Source organism: Aphis gossypii, chromosome 1 (assembly GCF_020184175.1).
Source record: "Aphis gossypii isolate Hap1 chromosome 1, ASM2018417v2, whole genome shotgun sequence".
NCBI lineage: Eukaryota > Metazoa > Arthropoda > Insecta > Hemiptera > Aphididae > Aphis > Aphis gossypii.
This window is the reverse complement of record NC_065530.1, coordinates 22,048,614-22,067,697: the sequence shown is the minus strand read 5'-3', so window position 1 is coordinate 22,067,697 and position 19,084 is coordinate 22,048,614. Positions and strand designations below refer to the sequence as shown.

General features: G+C 26.2%; 2 protein-coding genes across 7 annotated transcripts in view; both read left to right on the top strand.

The window, feature by feature from the left end:
• Positions 1-19,084, top strand: part of LOC114127215 (uncharacterized) — a 106,779-nt gene that overhangs the window by 48,882 nt on the left and 38,813 nt on the right. The window lies entirely within an intron of this gene.
• Positions 1-19,084, top strand: part of LOC114127218 (organic cation transporter protein-like) — a 53,505-nt gene that overhangs the window by 33,381 nt on the left and 1,040 nt on the right. For 3 of the 5 annotated variants that reach the window (XM_027991400.2, XM_027991399.2, XM_027991401.2), the window contains exons 3-11: positions 15,020-15,294; positions 16,118-16,285; positions 16,352-16,455; positions 17,211-17,365; positions 17,431-17,599; positions 17,656-17,785; positions 18,283-18,472; positions 18,694-18,822; positions 18,893-19,077. In XM_027991400.2, the coding sequence (XP_027847201.2) occupies positions 15,020-15,294; positions 16,118-16,285; positions 16,352-16,455; positions 17,211-17,365; positions 17,431-17,599; positions 17,656-17,785; positions 18,283-18,472; positions 18,694-18,822; positions 18,893-19,077 (1,505 nt within the window). Of the gene's footprint in view, positions 1-3,192; positions 3,545-10,597; positions 10,864-15,019; positions 15,295-16,117; positions 16,286-16,351; positions 16,456-17,210; positions 17,366-17,430; positions 17,600-17,655; positions 17,786-18,282; positions 18,473-18,693; positions 18,823-18,892; positions 19,078-19,084 lie in introns of those variants that run through there. The other 2 variants (XM_027991402.2, XM_027991403.2) reach the window with 2 other exon arrangements.

The window sequence follows — 19,084 nt, the reverse complement described above, 5'->3', positions numbered from 1 at the left end:
TACGGATTAAGTAGTTTATTTTTTAAAAGAAAATTAGTGAAGTTTCAAAAGTGGAATACATTAAGTACCTATTTGAATAAACTAGCTCATTCAATTTCAGTGTAATTTAATACTAATGATGGGTCATTAGCAATGAATGCTACGAAAATATATTCATTAAAAATTTATTAGAAGCTGATTATGTGACAGCTCGGGGAAAAATAATTGTGGCAACAGAGTTAATTTTTAATCGAATCAGAATACTAGTATAATATTATCTATATTAATAAATGACCCGAAGAAGAAAACGCCCCATGAATTTAGAGCCCTATAATATCACATGCAGTATATTATACATACTGCAATGTACATAAATTTAAATTTGAAAGTCATGCCTCGTGGAAACGTTAATCATTCGAGTGTACGTATTGAATATTAGCTTTGTTTATATGTTTTATAATATTCATACGGTTATGGATTCTGTAAGGATATATTAAACGTAACCGGCCAAGGACAGTATTTTATGCTCCAAATGGGTCTGCCGTTTGCAATATTATTTATTTTATTTTATAATAACGCGTTTCATAGGTATTTGAACGGCGTCGGGCTGACTCGGTGCCAATAAATAGCTGCCCGTGGGTGTTCTGAAATCAGAATCGTTTACGTAGTATCCAGCATTTTTCGATCCTTAGATGTGTCCAGCCAAAGCTCACATCTTGGCTTATATGAAAAGACATAAGTACTGTACTAAAAACAAAAGAATAGAAAAACTTTAACCTCGCTGACTTGGTAGAAAGCAAAGTTTCATTTTACTAAATGAGTAAAAGTTGGGATTAAAGATTTTTCTTTTTATACAAATGTTTATACGGGCATAGTGTTTTATATAATGAAGTCAAAAATGTATTTCTATTCTTTTTTTACTGCATAAGATCATAAATCGCTTCAGTTTACTATAAGATAGTTTATACTTTTTTCAGTTTAATGCTACAATAAAATGTTAATATTTTGAATTAAGTCTAATTATTTAAAAATCAAGTAACAAATAAAATTTATTTTAATAATATGGTTGTATCTTATTCATAAAACATTTGATGAAGTATTTAAAGTAGTTAAAGTGATTTCATCATAATGTATGTGAATAGGTATAAGAATAATTCAACCATAAAATATATGTAGATGAATTATTATTATGCTTTTTAAATTTAACAAAAAAATTGGTTTATATAACTATGATAATTATTATAATAAAAAAAGATATCGAATAATTTAGTATTACATAATCATAAACTCTGAAAATATTATATTTATATAAAATACTTTCCAAAGTTCTAGTTTCAAGAATAAATAAAAAAATACAATGAAAATCTATTTAAATGTTGTTAATTATTTTTCTTAGTTACTTATCTTTGTTTGTGGTGCCATTATATTAAAAAATTCTAGACTTTCTTTTTTTAAACCTGTATTTATTATTAATTTAATTTTGGTTTAAAAAGGGTTGAATATTTTTTTATGTTATTTAAAATAATTGATTTTTATGTAAAGAGTTTAAATAAGGAACATTTTAAATATTAATAAACTAGAAAAATAGGTTATAATATAATTATATATAGTTGGAAAAACGTCCTTCATTTCCTAAATTATTAAATATAGTAAATAGATTATTATATGAAGTCCGATAAAGGCATAAATTACTTAATTAACATAGTATGATTGTGATTTATAATATTTGAAAATATTTTAATTATTTAAACATTAATTAATATGTTGGCGCTGAAAGTGCATTTAAATATAAACTATATGTAAAAATATGAATCATGAAATTCAAAAAAAGGAATTGATTGATATTTTGAGAAATATTTTATACAATGTAATAATATTAATATAATATACATAACCATACACATTTTATAGATTGTACTAAATAAAACGTTTTTATATACTCATTTTTATAGTAAAATTTAATTTTTACACCATTAAAAAAGATTACAACAATGACAGTTGACAGAGCACAATAATTATACAGTACTCATAATTATTATAAAACAGTTTAATTATAGTTTTAATATTTTATAATTTGAACATTTGTTAAATATTTGTTATTTGTATAAACATTTAAAATTATATAGTAGTTATTAAACGTCATCTTTCAAAGTTGTACAAATAATTCAATAAAAAATTACTGCTTGGCGGTATCTATCCAAATACTTTATTAATTTTACATACTCTGACCAAATAAATAATACGAAATGTCGATATATTGTAGGTAGTCAAAATAATAATATTAGAAAAATCAATTTATCTAATAAACAGGTCTGGTATTTAAAAAAAAAAAAACTAATAACGTTAAAAGTTTTCTTGTGTGCTGTCATTGGTTTTTCTCGGAAAGATGATGTGTTACAGAAATGTCGAATTTCAGTTATTTATAGTTAAACTTATTTTTCGTAAAGTCGTTAAACTCGGATAAAGTTTATAATTTATTTTTAGTTCAGATAAACAGTATTGACGTTCCGGACCATTTGACACTTTCGCATACCTACCTATCATAACACAACAAGTCTCGGGTATTTAATGTAAAAATAATTTTATTTAAATTATGATTTTTATCCGCTCGCTATCTACAGTTTGGTATTTTTATCTCTCTTTATTACACAACATAATGTTCAGGCATAATGGCGTGTTTAAACTAGTTTCAAGTACGTGTACCTTACACAGCATTAACACGGTTAACAGTGTCTTGATGATAATTACATTTTGCGGGGGCAGAGTCAAAAATGTATCGTCGTACCCGAAGGGGATGCGCTTATATAATAGGTATTGTGATATTATATTATATTACTATCGTGAGGGTTGGATGTGACTTTTTGAAATCGTTTCTTTTTGTTGCAAAACACGGGCCACGGCAGAGTAATATACCGCATAACGTGATCAGCCATCAAGGACTCGACGAGCCCAGGGATCGAAAGCCCGCAAGCACGGCCGTGTTTTTGTTGTAGTACATATTATTACTATTATTATTATATTGTTCATATTGTACACGGGCACGTCGGTTATACAACGCGGCACACAAAATACACGGTACACGATATTATGTGATAATAATAATAATAATATATTATATTTTAAACGTGTGCGGTTCCCCTCCACACGGTCGGTAAAAGCACGCGGCATGTCCTCTTCTCGGCCAATAATTGGTGCACTCGCCGGCCGCTTTATTCAGTCACATTCAAACGTGTCTTAGAATATAATCTTAATCTTGCCACTCGTGAACATACACACACATACACACTAAAGAAAAAAGTTTTCATTTTTAAAAAGTTTCGTCGTTTTATGGCTGTACACATACAATTATTGTTTATTTTTTATGCTCGTGCAATACGCATAGTATAAATATAATACGCACATCACTATACGTCTTAGTGTATACTTTTGTATACATATTTCCTTTTCGCGTACGCCAATCGTCCGTAATACTATCGCGTCGAAATGACGGTGATACCTACGTTTGTTATTGATAAAATATTTTCGAAAATATTCAGACGACAGTCGAAGAATTATACTGTGGAACGTAAGTACATAATATTATATTACATTGGTTAACTAAAAATAAAACAAAACACCACGGATTCAATGTAAGATTTTTTTTATCGATATATTCATCGTATAAAAGTTTTCAGAATAAGTTTTCATATTTTTTGAGCGTATCGCAATTTGTACTTTTATCTTGAATTAAATTTATCGTCTTTCGCTCACCGAACTAAGTTGTACTGCCGATTTTAGATAAGTAAAATATACGACTAAACTTATTTATTTTAACGTAGTATCATTAGTGTCCATCATATTATCTAAATAACACAGTATCGTTATGATTAATTGCTGTAATTAGAAGGAAATTAGAAATTCATTAAGAAGATACATATATAAGTTTCATTTGTCAACATAATACGTACACGGTGAGTCGAAGAAAAAAAGGAAGTTAATATTATAATATTAAACACGTTTTTGAAATATTCACACGCGAATCACAATTTAGAAAACAATTGATTTAAATATTAAACTAAAAACACTATTAAAAAGTTATGTTTCTAAACTTTACCTCATCTAGTTCTTTATACCCTATGCCCTATAGCGTATTATTTGAGAACGACATAGTTCTTACGATTAACATAATATGTAATTTGTGTGTTAGATAATATGATTACAAGACAAAGTTTAAATACAAACAATTTTCGATGTTTAAAAATATACATTCCGCATTGTTAAAATACACTGTTTTAGTAAAAATAATAATAAAAAATGAAAAAAACGAATAATAATAATAACGATCTATACAAACTTGCGTAATTAACACATGAAATAAGCATGTAACCGCTAACCCACTTGCCTTCTTTCTTGTACTTATTATTACGCTAGCAATGAGATTTCACTTTTCCACCACATCCAATTGCAATGGACATCAATAAAAACGATAGTTAAAATTTATTGTGAAACAATAGTGAAGATTTATTTTACAATAACAAAATTTAAAAAAAAAATACAAATTTAAAAAACTTATTTCATTAGGTAATTTATTCTCTTCTTGTTTTTTTTTAATATTATCTAAGATATTGTTATAATCTTATTTGTAATATAAATAACACAATTATTCCATACTTGGTATGTTATTAACTGTTCTTGTATTATTATCAACAGGAAAATGGTTATAATTGAAACTTCGTAATACTTTATATTTTTGAAATAATATTGATCCTGCTGGATTAATCAAGTATGATTTTACAATCAGTATAAGTATGTATGTAAGTGGTGTACATATTAATATAGTTTATGTGTCTTAATGAAAACGAGTTTTTTTATACTTAAGTTTAGATAGGCATAAAATAATTTTTAGATATTTTTCTGAGTATATTTTTCTTTAAGTAATATATAGATTTATTAATGATCGAATCAAAGTGTTGGTGTACAAATAAAATATCAAATTTATTTGTGAAATATATAAAATATCGCCATAAAATAACAAAAAAATGTAATTTTTAGATTACATATTACAAAAATAAAAATAGATATAGGCTTGGGTAAACTGTAGTGGGTTGATGGTATATATTATAATAGAGGAGCAGGTTTATTTTTTAAATTCTATTGATAATATTAATATTTAAAATTGTTAAGTTATACTTTTTAATCAGGTTTTTAATTGATTACCTACCAATCATATTGAGTGAACTTGAATAATTGACTTTGATACTTGAATGCTTTTAAACTCATACGGTCAAGTGTTTAATTAAATATAATAATAGTACTTATTAGCAAACGTCACAAACAATAACTAAAAATCAATCCTTAATAATAAACTTTAAATCTATAAGTAAATTGTATTAAATATGTATATACATAGATAGCAATACATATATATAATATACAATGTTCATAAATAATTTTATCGGTTTTTATGAAAATGCATAATATATTTACATTATCTGAGAGCTAAATAATAATATTGAATGTTAAAAACGTTATTAGAAGATTCAAAGTGATGCTTGTTAGATCAAATTTAAAACAAATTAAAGTTATACTTGTCGACTGCAGTGAGTATAAAATACGGAATATGGATGCTCGTTAAAATTATAGAACATTATAATAGTTATTAATTGTTAATAGTTAGATATTATATTATACTATTTGACAATTAAAAACGTATTAAATTACGCTGAAAGGTACAAGAAAATTAGTAAAAACCTAATTTATTGTTCAAATGTTGAAAAAAAAAATAGAACTGCTTATTCCATTTTTGAATAATAACGATTAACGATATTGTAGTTATTAAATAATTCGTAACCAGTTTCTTTAGATATTATTTCGTAAGCAATAATTTCGATACGAGGAAAGTGAATTTGTATTATGGTATAATTATTACTGTACTGCATGTCATCAAGTAGCAAATTTATTGTATACGAATATACTTTTTGCTTTCGGAGCAGCTGTAAAATATACGTTAGGCGCTTTTATAACATATAGTATTATACTAGACACACGTTTATCAGACACGATATTTTCCAAATCTGCAATACACCACGTACCATAACTGCCGTTGCGATTTATTATATTGTACACCCTCGACCAACTTTTGTTCCTTTTTATTTATTTTTTTTTTTGTCCCTCGAATCCGACGCCGTACACATGACAGTTGTGTCGTAGTTGCGTTCTATATTATGTGTCTCCGTTCATAAGGTGGCAAAAGTCGAAGGACGTGACTAATTTTTTTTTCCTTACACACCCATATATCCACTATCCAGTCGTGTATCGTTCAGCATGAAGTCGTGTTTTAAGTCTGCAGAAAATACATTCTATGTGATTTTGTATATTTTATATACCTAATATAATAAATAATAATATTTCACCCAATGGTTTTACGCTCAACGTATAAATATTAATTCATTCATTGCAACTGGTTTTCATCGATTCATTCGTATCACGCAATGAGTTTATTTTTTTCTTTATTTTAAAATGTAGGTATATAGTCCTTAAAGCGAAAAATTAATGATTTTATAAATGAAATTTGACGATTCTAAGTATTTTAGTTTGAATAATAAAAAAAAATCTCTATAAGTAAATGAAATATTGAAATGAACTCAAAAATGTTAATTATTGATAATTTAGGGATTAATCAAATATACGAATTGACGATTATTTTCTAATATCTAACATTTTTTTGAAGTAAACACATAGTTTAATTCAACTTAATTTCTTGTGATAATATTATTATAAATACATTCTATTTTAAAGATAAATTTCTTGTACACTCAAATAGTTTGTGTTTACTACTGAATTTTATTAGTAAACTACTACTAAACATAAATACCTCAGTTATTTTTTGCGGGTTTGAATCTAAATTTCACTGAAATTATTATTGCCTTGACATTATAATTATAAATTATTCGACAAGTTTGTTTATAATATCACTAATGATGACTATTTTATGATTTAAACAGAATTTTCATTAAAAAGAGGTAGTCATAGTATTACAAAATGGAAAATTTTTTTACGCATGGTGTGGTCTCACATTACTAATTTTTAACAATTGTTGATAAAAAGGTTCAAACGTGTGCGGTAAAAAGACCAAACGAGTGTACGAACTGTGCGATTTATAGTTACAAAATACATACAGCTTATAATAGCGATTGAAATTTGCAACTCAACAGCATCATCTAACAATACAAAATATCTATAGGTTATAACGTTTACCAAGTATATGATATTATGAAGTATAAGTGTCTTATCATGCGACCCGATCATATTCTACCGCAATAATTGTGTATTGTTACTCCGACTATGAAGGCGTATTGTTGATTTACATCTTGACAACTAGTGTATAATGAAATGTCTTTCAGCTTAGATTCACATGGATAAAACTATCACTTCGTTGGTTTAATGGGGAGAATCATAATTTCTACAAATATAATATCTATTGTATTTATTTCTTCTATGAGATTACATCCTATTGCGATTCTATATTGTATTAGGAGGGTACAAGTGCTAAATTCGATATTGTAAACTGACACTAATCATAATTAAGTTTTTGGATTATGAAATCATTAGATATTGTGTTAACAATGGGAAATACTTAATTTAATGTTATATGTTAAGAAATGTTGTCACTGAATAGCAAATCATTTATAATACAAATTATTATTTTTCTCAATACCGATAGGTTTATATATAATTTTCACGTTAGAATATACAATATTCAAAATCCTTATTGGGTATTTTACAAATTACTGTTATAACGTTACCGGAAATTAACTTAGCGAGGTTTTTTGTACATTATTAAAGATTTATAGTATATATTTATGATTTTTCAATTACAATTTATTAAAATGTTTTTATCTGCGAGTACTATAATCTATGCAATGCTTATGGATCAATTATTTAATGAAGGTAAGCTTGAATTACACTTTTTAAGCTTCAATTTACCATTAAATATACCACAATTATTTCTCAATTAGTAATTCTTTTAAATAATACATGGATGAGAATATAATACGTATAATTATCATGAAATCATCAATTACTATGAAATGTTACATATTATTTTTGGAAGTATTATTTATATTTAGCCAAATATATCAATTCGGCATATAAGCTACTTAACTTTAAAAAGTTACTTAAACATTAAAATAAAATAATATAAATTAAAATTACTAAATACATCAAGTGAAATTATTCAAAAATAAATAAAACAAGTTACTTAAATGAGTAGATATGAGTGAATAATAATGACTATAATGAGTCTATAATGAGTAAATATGTGTAGGTATAAGATATAGTGTATTTTACTATTATATACCTCGGTTTTAGATATATTATATTTTACATAGAAACAATTAAGTATCCCATGGATAAATGAAAAAATATGATTAGTCATTAAAAGATTTAAATTTATGTAATGATTATTTTTAATGATTTAAAATTCAAATTCGTAAACAAAAAATCTCTAATATAAGTTTTATCGCTTGATTGTATTATTATATTAGTTTCTTCATTATTATTATTTTTTTTTTTTTTTAACTTATCTTAATTTTTCATCAACAGTTAATTTATGGACAAATTTATATAACACAATATTTAAAATATTCATCTTTGACGTTAAAAAAAACTAAACATATTAATACATTTTTATAAAATTGTAATATAATTTATTAACATATTCAACTCGTAGTTAGGTAAATGCATGTATTATACTAGTTAGTTTTAGACTATGGGCGAATGACATATTTTTTTAAATTTCGTACAGTTTATTATTTTATTTTTTTACTGTATTTTTTCTATACTTTCATATTAAAAAAATAATATATTTACTATTTATGTAGTTATCTACACAGTACACATCGTCATTGACGTACACATACGTGCTTAATATGGGTACACTCATGCTATATTATTTTTCACGGATAATCAAACAATAACCGAATGTATTATTTCATTGTTAATATTCTAGTCTCATATTTTTACATTATATGAAAAATTTGATGTATTTTATTTATTTTGAGATAAATTAAAATATTTAATTGTTTAAAAAAATATTTTATTAATGTTCCAAAAATATATGAGTATATTATATAATATTATAATGAATGTTATTTAATTTATACTTTCTACATTATTTTTACAGTAATATTTAAATATCAATCTTCATTTCTAAAATTCCTATAAACAAATGATAAATGATAAATATCTATATATTTTGTAAAATATTTATTTTTGATAGTAAGTAATATTTTTAGGTTTTTTTTTTATTAAAAAATTCGACAAATTAATCTCGTGTATAAAAATAATTATCTTGGAGCTGTAAGTTGTAAAAAATATTACGACAGGACTTGATTATAAATAATTGAGATCGAATTATTTGATAATCTAACTTATGTTGACATGTTAGTGTATGAACTTTGGTTACATTTTATTTTGATATCTTATTTCAAAATGACCTTTTATCTAATGACGTATTTTATTAGTTATTACCTATACATGTCACATAAGTTAATCTCAGTTTAGTGAATGTAAAACATTCAGTAATAAATATGCCATAGAGTTTACCTATTGTTAATGATTTATAATATAAGATTATTACATGTTATTTTATCAATATAATTCAAAGCTATCGTTTATAAAATGTTTTATTGTGATAGATATATATTTACGATATTTAATGCTTTGATTGATTGCAAAATATAATTATATGTTTAGTAAAGATTTATTCATATGTGCCACATATTAAATTTATAATAAACTACTTTTATAATTTAATAAATAGAACTTTTATCCTTATTTAAATTTGAATTATTATTTTTTAATTGATAGACATATGATGAAGTTAAATACCTGAAATCGTATAAATTAGGTTTTCAGGTATTGATTACTGTTTAGTAATAGAACACCCGTGTTTGATTCTTTGACATCGGCTAACAAGTTACATAAGTCATTGATAAGTTATTGTTTCTTTTAAAACTTAAAACAAGAGATAAACATATTTTAAAAAATTATTCTAATTTTTATTATACGTACTTATATTTAGATATAAAAAGAAATACAATCAAAATTCTATAAACATCACCTTTGTGGTGAAAAATAGTCCCGCCAATTTAATTTTTCCCGTTGACATTGAAATATGTTCAAATACAATACTACAATAGAAAGTATTAATTTTGCTTAATGAACGGATCGTGGGTTTTGTTTCAATGGGTTGACAGCCTCGATGTATTGTTTGCACGCGCGACGAAGACGGGCTCTGCTCTGTATTGTCCAAACGTTCGTCCCGCGTGGTTTAACGTTTAATATAAATATAAAATATATTGTACACACACACACACACACACACACACACACACACACACACACACACACACACACACACACACACACACACACATATATATATATACATATTTTTTAATCTCTACTGCCAATTGAAATTCGGAGTTGTTCATTCAGGTTTTGTCGCTTAACGTCTTTTAAACTACGGATATAACAGTTAACGCCAATATAGGACAATAACGAAACGGTGTCCTACTGGACTTTTTTTTAGTACTTTCATGCGACAATTTAACAGTTTCATATTAGTAGTCATATAGTAAATCGAAAAACAACCCGTGTTATCGCACATTAAACGTTTACGGACCAACACGATAATAGAATCTGTGTATATACGTGCCAAACTCATAAAACGTCGAAACTATGAACAGTTAGGGTTATACAGCAGTCGAAAACAACTTGCACAGATAATATTATAGCTGCTAGTTGACAACGTACAATTAAGGGCGTGCCGGAAAGTTGTGCTGACAATTTGGCATAATACTCAGGAAGTGCATTCAAACGGTATCAAAAGCTCTTATATGAGTAGGTATTCTTGTGAATTTATTTTTGTAGTAAGCCTTGTTGATAAGATGCATTTTCTCGTCGCTGTACAAACAAAAGTAAAACTCTAAAAAAACCTCAAAAGAGACGTCGTCGTTATTTTCTAACTGTTATACTCATTGAACTTTTATTGATAAATGTATATTTAATTTGTTTATGTTTATAAGTTCTTCATTTTATACATCGTATTTTAAACTAAAACATAAAAAAGTATTGTCAATTATACGTTTTAAAAAAATATCATCAGTTTGTATATTTGTTTGAAAATAATATTAATTTTACTTTTTATGGGTAGCTAGATAGGTACCTACACACAAATAAAAGCATCTTAAACAATTAATATTTTGGATACATATTTCAAAACATTGTAGTATTTATTATCAAAAAACTTGTTATTCAATTAAGTAATTTAATACTGAATAAGATAGTTAGTTAGAAAACAATACATATTTTAAACATTAAAATCATGAAAACATTAATTGATGAAAAACTGTTTTTTGGGGAATTTTATTTAATCTTACATTGTTTTTTTTATTTACTAAAAGATTTAATTTAGACTCAACATGATATTTAGATAACAATATAATTTTACACTTCAATCTATTCATAACTGTTGGTACATAACATTAAGTCACGATTTATATATTTTAACTGATAATTAAGTTTAATTATAGCTTTGAAGACACGTGAATTTATCAAATTGTATTAATTATAGACCAAAAATTATAAATAATTTGATAATTACCATAGGTATTTGAATTTTATATGAGTAATAACGAAATTTAAATTGATAAATAAATTGTACAATACACATTACACATGCCAGTAGTATAGAACAAAGAATATTCTTAATTTAAATATTTTGAGCGTGATATAAATATTATTTATTTAATAATATTGATTTGCATATTTATTCTAAAATCATAAAAATTAAATTTATATTCAAAACTGTTGAAAAGAGATGGCGGAGAGTCAAGGTTATCTACTGATATAATATAATTATTAATATTAGATTAAGTTAATATAGGTTGAATATTTATTTACATTTTATATTTTTATTTAAATTATTTGTTTATACGTAATTTTATTACTTAATATTATGAACTACGGTCATTTAGAATTTTGGAGTTATGGTTTATGGATAACAATAATTATTGTACTTCCTTACAAATTGCATAGTATATCTATACTAAAATGAACGGCCATGACTCTGAACAGTTTTTGCAACGGAGTTTCCAATTATTTTTAGGAATACAGTTATTAGTTTATTACTTTTGGATGATTGTTTACGTCATAATTAAAGTAAAAAAATTGTATGATATGTAATTTGATAAAAAGTGTAGATATAATACCAATTCACTTATTACACAATTATATCTTCTCTATTTTTTTTTTTTGTTTTTTGGTATATTTTGTTTTAGAATTTATTGTAATTGGGTAGTTTCAGTCACAATGTGATGTTTTCACAATTTTTAACAAGTATACGCTTCAGCGATCAACTATACCTTTTATTATAAGGGACCCAGAGTGGTAACATTTTTTAATGACTTTAATAGGTTGAAAAACAACTGCATTTTATTGTTTTTAAAATTTACTATTGTATACATATATATAAAATACATAGTATTATAATAATATAACGTTTATATAACGTAAAATTATATTTAAAAAAAAAATTACATGATAATTTACTGAGAAATTGAGTTTACTTACCTGATAGTCAAATAAATTACTAGGTAGGTATACGTATCTTTATATCACTTGATTTTTAGATATTTACTATAATTGTTACTACGCAGTAACACGAGAAACCATCAAACTAGTGGTTTACGTTGTTTATACATAAAAAAAATTCACTCATTATATTATAGATAAGACGTTATCTATAGTTTTGCTAAATTTATATGTTGGCATATTTTTAGTGTTATCAAAAATTATTTATAAACTACGTGGTTTTTGATTACGTTTCGTATATTTTGTTGTATAAAATTTATAATTGATATTGATAGTTGTTGAGAATCCAAAGTCAGTCACGCGGCTGATGTTAAAGCCGTGGAATAGGTTAGGTTAGGAAGGAATCACACCTTAAGGTTGGATCAATCTGTGTTTATATTTGTCCAAAATTTGGGTGGACCTACATGGTAAATCTAATCTCAAGCACCCAAATATCATTTGAAATACGTCTCACTTACAGTTATTTCTCATTACTAATAACCTGCAATACTTAAAGTTTATTTTTTCTGCTAACTTCTAATTTAAATTGATACTGACATATTTTATTTTCCTTAAACCAATAACTTCAAGTAAAAATAAATGGATAAACAATCGATGGTTAGTTATTTATATAATACTATTAAACATAAACCGTATTTGATTTAAATTATAAAATAACTCTATGCTGAAACGACGGATAAATTACAAATAAAAACAATGGTTGGGTTTAGGTAAATAATAATAATTAATAATCAATTTCAAACATTCTCGTGGTTTTTAAATTTGATAAACAATCGACTACTTTTACGTATTATTATAGGTTCGCTACCACTGCAATGAACATCAAATCAATAGGTATACACACCGCTATTGTTTATGAGAACTCTGTCGGTATATTATTATTATCAATGCAACATAATAATATACATAATATTACAGTAGTGTACCGACCGGGTTACGCGCATGATAATTTTTTATAAACATTCGTGTCTGGGCACCGTAAGTGCGTATGTACCTGTACGCAAAAACCACAACACAGACGGATCGTCGTGGCCTGCATCTATTTACCTATGTACGCGTCAGTAAACGGATTTGTTTGATAGGTTTAGCATTCGAACGCAGTATGGAGGTCGACAGAGATGTAATCAATTTATAATAATATTACGTATGCGGCATGCGCGATACTTCGATAGATCCGTCGTATAGGTATATAATACTCACTATAGTATACCTATGTTCGTAGGCAAATATCCTTGGCATGGCGATAGTAATGTGCACAACTATTATAATATGTATATTATGTATATAGTACGTATAATACTATTACGACGAACAATCGCCGTTGCGCCTTTCTCCGGAGAATCGTTTATCCGTTCACGACCCGTTGAGACAATGACGGGCCTAGTGTCCAATAATCACGGTTAACCCCCCCCCCCCCCCCCTTCTCGGTTAGGTTAGGGTGGTTTGACGAAAAATAATATTTTATAGGGAGGTATATAGTTTTTTGACGGTGGACACGATGTATATCGCTCAGTCGAATTATAATATTGTTTTGTCATTAGGAGAGACACTTATAGACAACCGTGATGTGTTATATACATATTTCCGTTTCTACGGACGACGGGTTTAAGTTTTTTATAATATTTTATAACTTCAGTGTCTGACTAGTGGTCGCTTCGCGCATAACGAGTGCAACGAGTGCAAACGGGACCTAACCATTAACCGAATACCACATTGTCAGCGGAAGTAAATTCGCAATACGTTCCGTATCCTCCGGCTATGCATTCGCAGAAGGCCTCCTCCCCCGCTTGTCGATGTTTAACGATTTTCCACACATATACTCGGTGGCAATTTCATACCGTTCAAGGACCATTAATAATGATATAGTTTCCGGTTGTTAATTAATAAATGCGGTTTGAAATGCGATCGAAGTAACGTAAAAACATATATGATATATTATATTATATTATAATTCGGATCGTTTGTAATTCAATGTGGCAAGCTACACTAATATTATTATTTGTTACCATTGAATTTTTTTGCCTAATACGACGTACGATTCTACAGCTTATTATTTGAATGAACATTCAAAGTCAATTGAAAATGTACTACGTTTAAGTCACGAATTATTCAACTATCAACTAATATTTTACATCAAATACAATTTATTAAATTATGCTATTCATTTTAAACTCTAATTGAAAGAAAAAATAAAATATAACATTATATTCGGAATCCGCTTCTTTTATGTTTTAGTATCCAATTGTATATATTTGGAATTGAATATTATTTAAGTTACAACAGGAAAAATATTTATTGAAAACATTAAAATATAATTTAAGAAAAATAAAATACAATGTCACCTCATACTACTTTTATCATACATATTTAAATTATAAATTGGTATTTATTCTTTATTTTTAAGGTAATGTTGGAGTTTTCAAAGATGACAAACGAACGGAGAAGATACACGAAGATCCAGTTTCTATGGCTATCGGTGAATTTGGCCGATGGCAAGCTATGCTTACATTAATTCTGTCCTTGTTAAATTTGCCTTGCACATGGCACATATTCGTATTAACGTTCCAGGGGGCAGATACGGACTTCTGGTGTACACCGCCGCCGGGTGTATTGAACCGGATATCAGTGGATCAATGGAAAATTTTAAGTGGTGTTTTCTCAGAATCATTAACAACCAATGTGAGTTATTAAGTATTTTAAATTCAAGAAAAAATTATAATTGTTAAATAATTTATTATTAAATTAAACCAATTTTTTTATTTATTTGTCCAATAATAAAATAATAAAATGTTAAAAGAAAAAAAGTACCAATACTTTAAATTTAAAATAATAAATATTTTTTTTGATAAAATTACTCATTTTTTTTTTAAACTTTTATTTTAATTTAGATACATTTATTTTGAGTTAATGTATTTTTAATAACTCAAACTTTATATTTTCCTTCCCAATACAAGCTTATACTTATAGTTGAGTTTACATCTTTGTATTTAAAATAAAAAACTCAATTGATATGTATTATTATTGTTTATGCATAAAATTAACTTTTATTATATTGTTATTATTATTATTTAGTTTTTAAACAGCTTAGTATTGAGCTTTAGAGGATACTATTTTATTTTTGCGAGAAAGTTGAAACAGTGATGTTTATACTTTTAAAATCCTTGACTGTGATGGTCATTGAAATAAAACTATAAAATACTCACAGTGATTTTAATAAAAAATTCCATACAAGGTGTCAATTTTGTATCCAATGAATTATTTTGATTTTATTGGTCAATATTTTTTTGATTATTTGATAATTTAAATAAGTATAAAAATGATTTTTACTTAAACAGATTTTCTTTTTCTTTAATCATATAAATTACTGTTTTAATTGTAAATTATATAAGGTATTTAAAACAATATTATATTATGTGAAGGTGAACCTCAATAAAACGTTTTAATTAAATTTATTTTTTTATTAGTTAACAGATTTCTATACATATTTTTATTTTATACATAGGTTTCAGTATACGATCCTTGTCATTATCGTAACATTAACTATGACAGTTTACTTGCTAATAATAGTTACGAAGAATTACTTCAAAGAAAATCAGAACAATATGAGATAAAGGCATGTTCTTCGTGGCAGTTCAATACTACTGAATTCGGTGATACAATCACTTCTGAAGTAATTTTTTTAAAATTAAAAAAAATAAATAAAAATTTTTCATTTATTTGATACTTGGATTTACAGTGGAACCTAGTTTGTGACCGAAAAGAATTAAAAAACTTTGCAGAGATGATGTTTTTGATGGGTGTTGCTTTTGGAGGTTTCTTCTCCGGACTCGTGTCTGACAGGTAAGTCAAATTTTGACAGCTTTTAAACATTAACAAGCGAACAAATATTCATAATATGATAATCATTTTACAAAAAGGTATAAACTTTTAAACAGATTACGAAAATTATTTGACGAACAGTAAAATCTTATTATTAAACACTGTTAATGAAATTAGTTAAAATATGTATATACCTATACTGTTTTTGTGAAACTTGAATATGTGAAATGTGCAGTGTCATAATATTTTGTTTAATTTATTCATTTAAAGTGATGTTAGTTCATACTATAGTAATATTATTATTTAATAAAGAGTAAAATATAATGCGCTATTGTAGATATTAACAGTTTACTAGCGTATACCTACCTACATAAATAACGCTAGAAAAATAGAAATGACCAACATAATAAAGAAAAGTTCAAAATGTTATATCATTTTCTCTATTTTTTTTTTCATTTCCTTTTCATTTCAACCATTATATAATTTAATATCTTTATTATCTGTTCCGGGGTTTGTAAAATTCGTTTAAACATCACGTATACCCGAGTACGTAGGAATTATTGTTAATACTCGTAATTGTTGAAAATATAAATTAGATTTCCGGTAAATTCATTACATACATGTTTATTTTCTTTCTTTAACGATTTAAAGGGGGTCATTTATTGAAAGAACATAGTGATACATTAATAAATTGGTTTAAAATACTTAAATTTAATTAAAAAATTGCTTGATTTATTTGGATAATGATTGATTAATGTTATCTTATATATTTATAGATTTGGTAGAAAGAAGACATTGATGGCTTCTTTAATCATGCAGTTGGCTCTTGGTATTTTAGTGGCTATTTGTCCTTGGTTTGAATTTTATTTGGTACTCAGATTTATTTTGGGATTTGTTTGTGTGAGCATTGTCTTTAGTGGTTTTGTATTGTGTAAGTATTCTGTATATAATATTGTTTAATGTTATTGAATTTATCATGGTTTTTGTTAATTATAGGTATGGAATTGGTTGGTGGTAAATGGTTAACAATTGCTGGAGTCCTCTATTTACTCCCAGTTCCGATGAGCTATATTATAATTTCCGGAATCGCATACATATGCAGAGGATGGAGGTTACTGCAGTGGTGTGTTACATTACCCGCTGTATTTTTTTTAGTTTTGCATTGGTAAGACATTTGATAGATATATGGCGAAAATACTTTTTATTCATACGGATTATTAGGTTTGTTCCCGAATCACCAAGATGGTTATTAGCCATGGGCAGAGTGGAAGAGACAATGGAAGTTTTGCAAAAGGCCTCTAAAATTAATAAGCACCCATTACCAGTGAATATGGACAAAATTCTTAAACAAGTAAGTAAAAAATTAAAATCACATTAAAACTTTTGTTTTATTTTTGGCGTAGAATTTATAAACTACATACTTACTTTGATGTCATGTATATTGTATATTATGTACTATTATGTTTAGTACAAATGTAAAATGTATACTCCGTATTTTATTGTTTACTGTTGTTAGTGTTGCTTACAGTAAAATTGTTAAATTTTATGTCATGGCTTATGAGTAATATTTTGGTTATCTTGAAACAGGTCATCTTAATAGTATAGTATGTATATTTATGACTTCATAGGATTATAAAAGAATCGGTGCGTAATCTGGAGGCCAAGCTCAAATTCTTCGATTCAAAACCTATTATAATATTTGTCATTAATTAGTTAGAAATAAATAATATATGTATATTGTATACAAATTACTATTTTTTTCTTAAAATTGTTAATTTACTATAATTATAGTTAGGTTAGATTAGTCAAATATATTGTTTTTATAATAAATTGTTCATTTTGTTTCAGAGTATTAACAAATTTGAAATTAATGGCAAACCTAAAGTACGAGTTTCAGATTTATTTCGCACCAAAAATATTAGAAAGATTTCACTTGTTTTATACATACTTTGGTTCAGTCTTTACTTAGTATACTACGGTCTTGTACTTAATCTGTCAAACATCGGAGGAAATATATACATAAATACTATAATATCAGGTAATTTACAGGATATAATAATAATTTTTTTTTATCTTTTAAATATTTAAAAATAATAAATTATTTACTTATATTTATAAATTATAATTTATTTAAGTATTTTCGTTGATAAATTTAATACTTATTTAAATTTACAATAACGAATTAAATCGATCCAAGAGTAATATTATTAAGTTTAAACGTTATCTAAAGATATTGTTCATTATTGCATTTGAATTTAGGTTTGGTCGAAATTCCATCAATATTGATTAGTGTGGTAATATTGCTCAAAATGGGTCGAAGAATACCATTATGCCTTACCATGGTAGCTGGTGGAATTGCGTGTTTGCTTACTACAATTTTACCACCAGGTATTTATATTTATTTATTTAAATTTTATCTGATACACGTTTTTCTAAAAAATTGTATTATAATTATTAGATACGGATGAGTGGATATCGCTATCATTGGTGATGGCTGGAAAATTTTCCGTGTCGTCGTCAAACGTTATTATGCCTCTTTACACAGCTGAATTGTTCCCAACTGTTATAAGGAATTTAGGCGTGGGAACTTCAAATATACCAGCAGGAATTGCTCTTATTATGGTGCCATACCTTTGGAATTTAGTGAGTC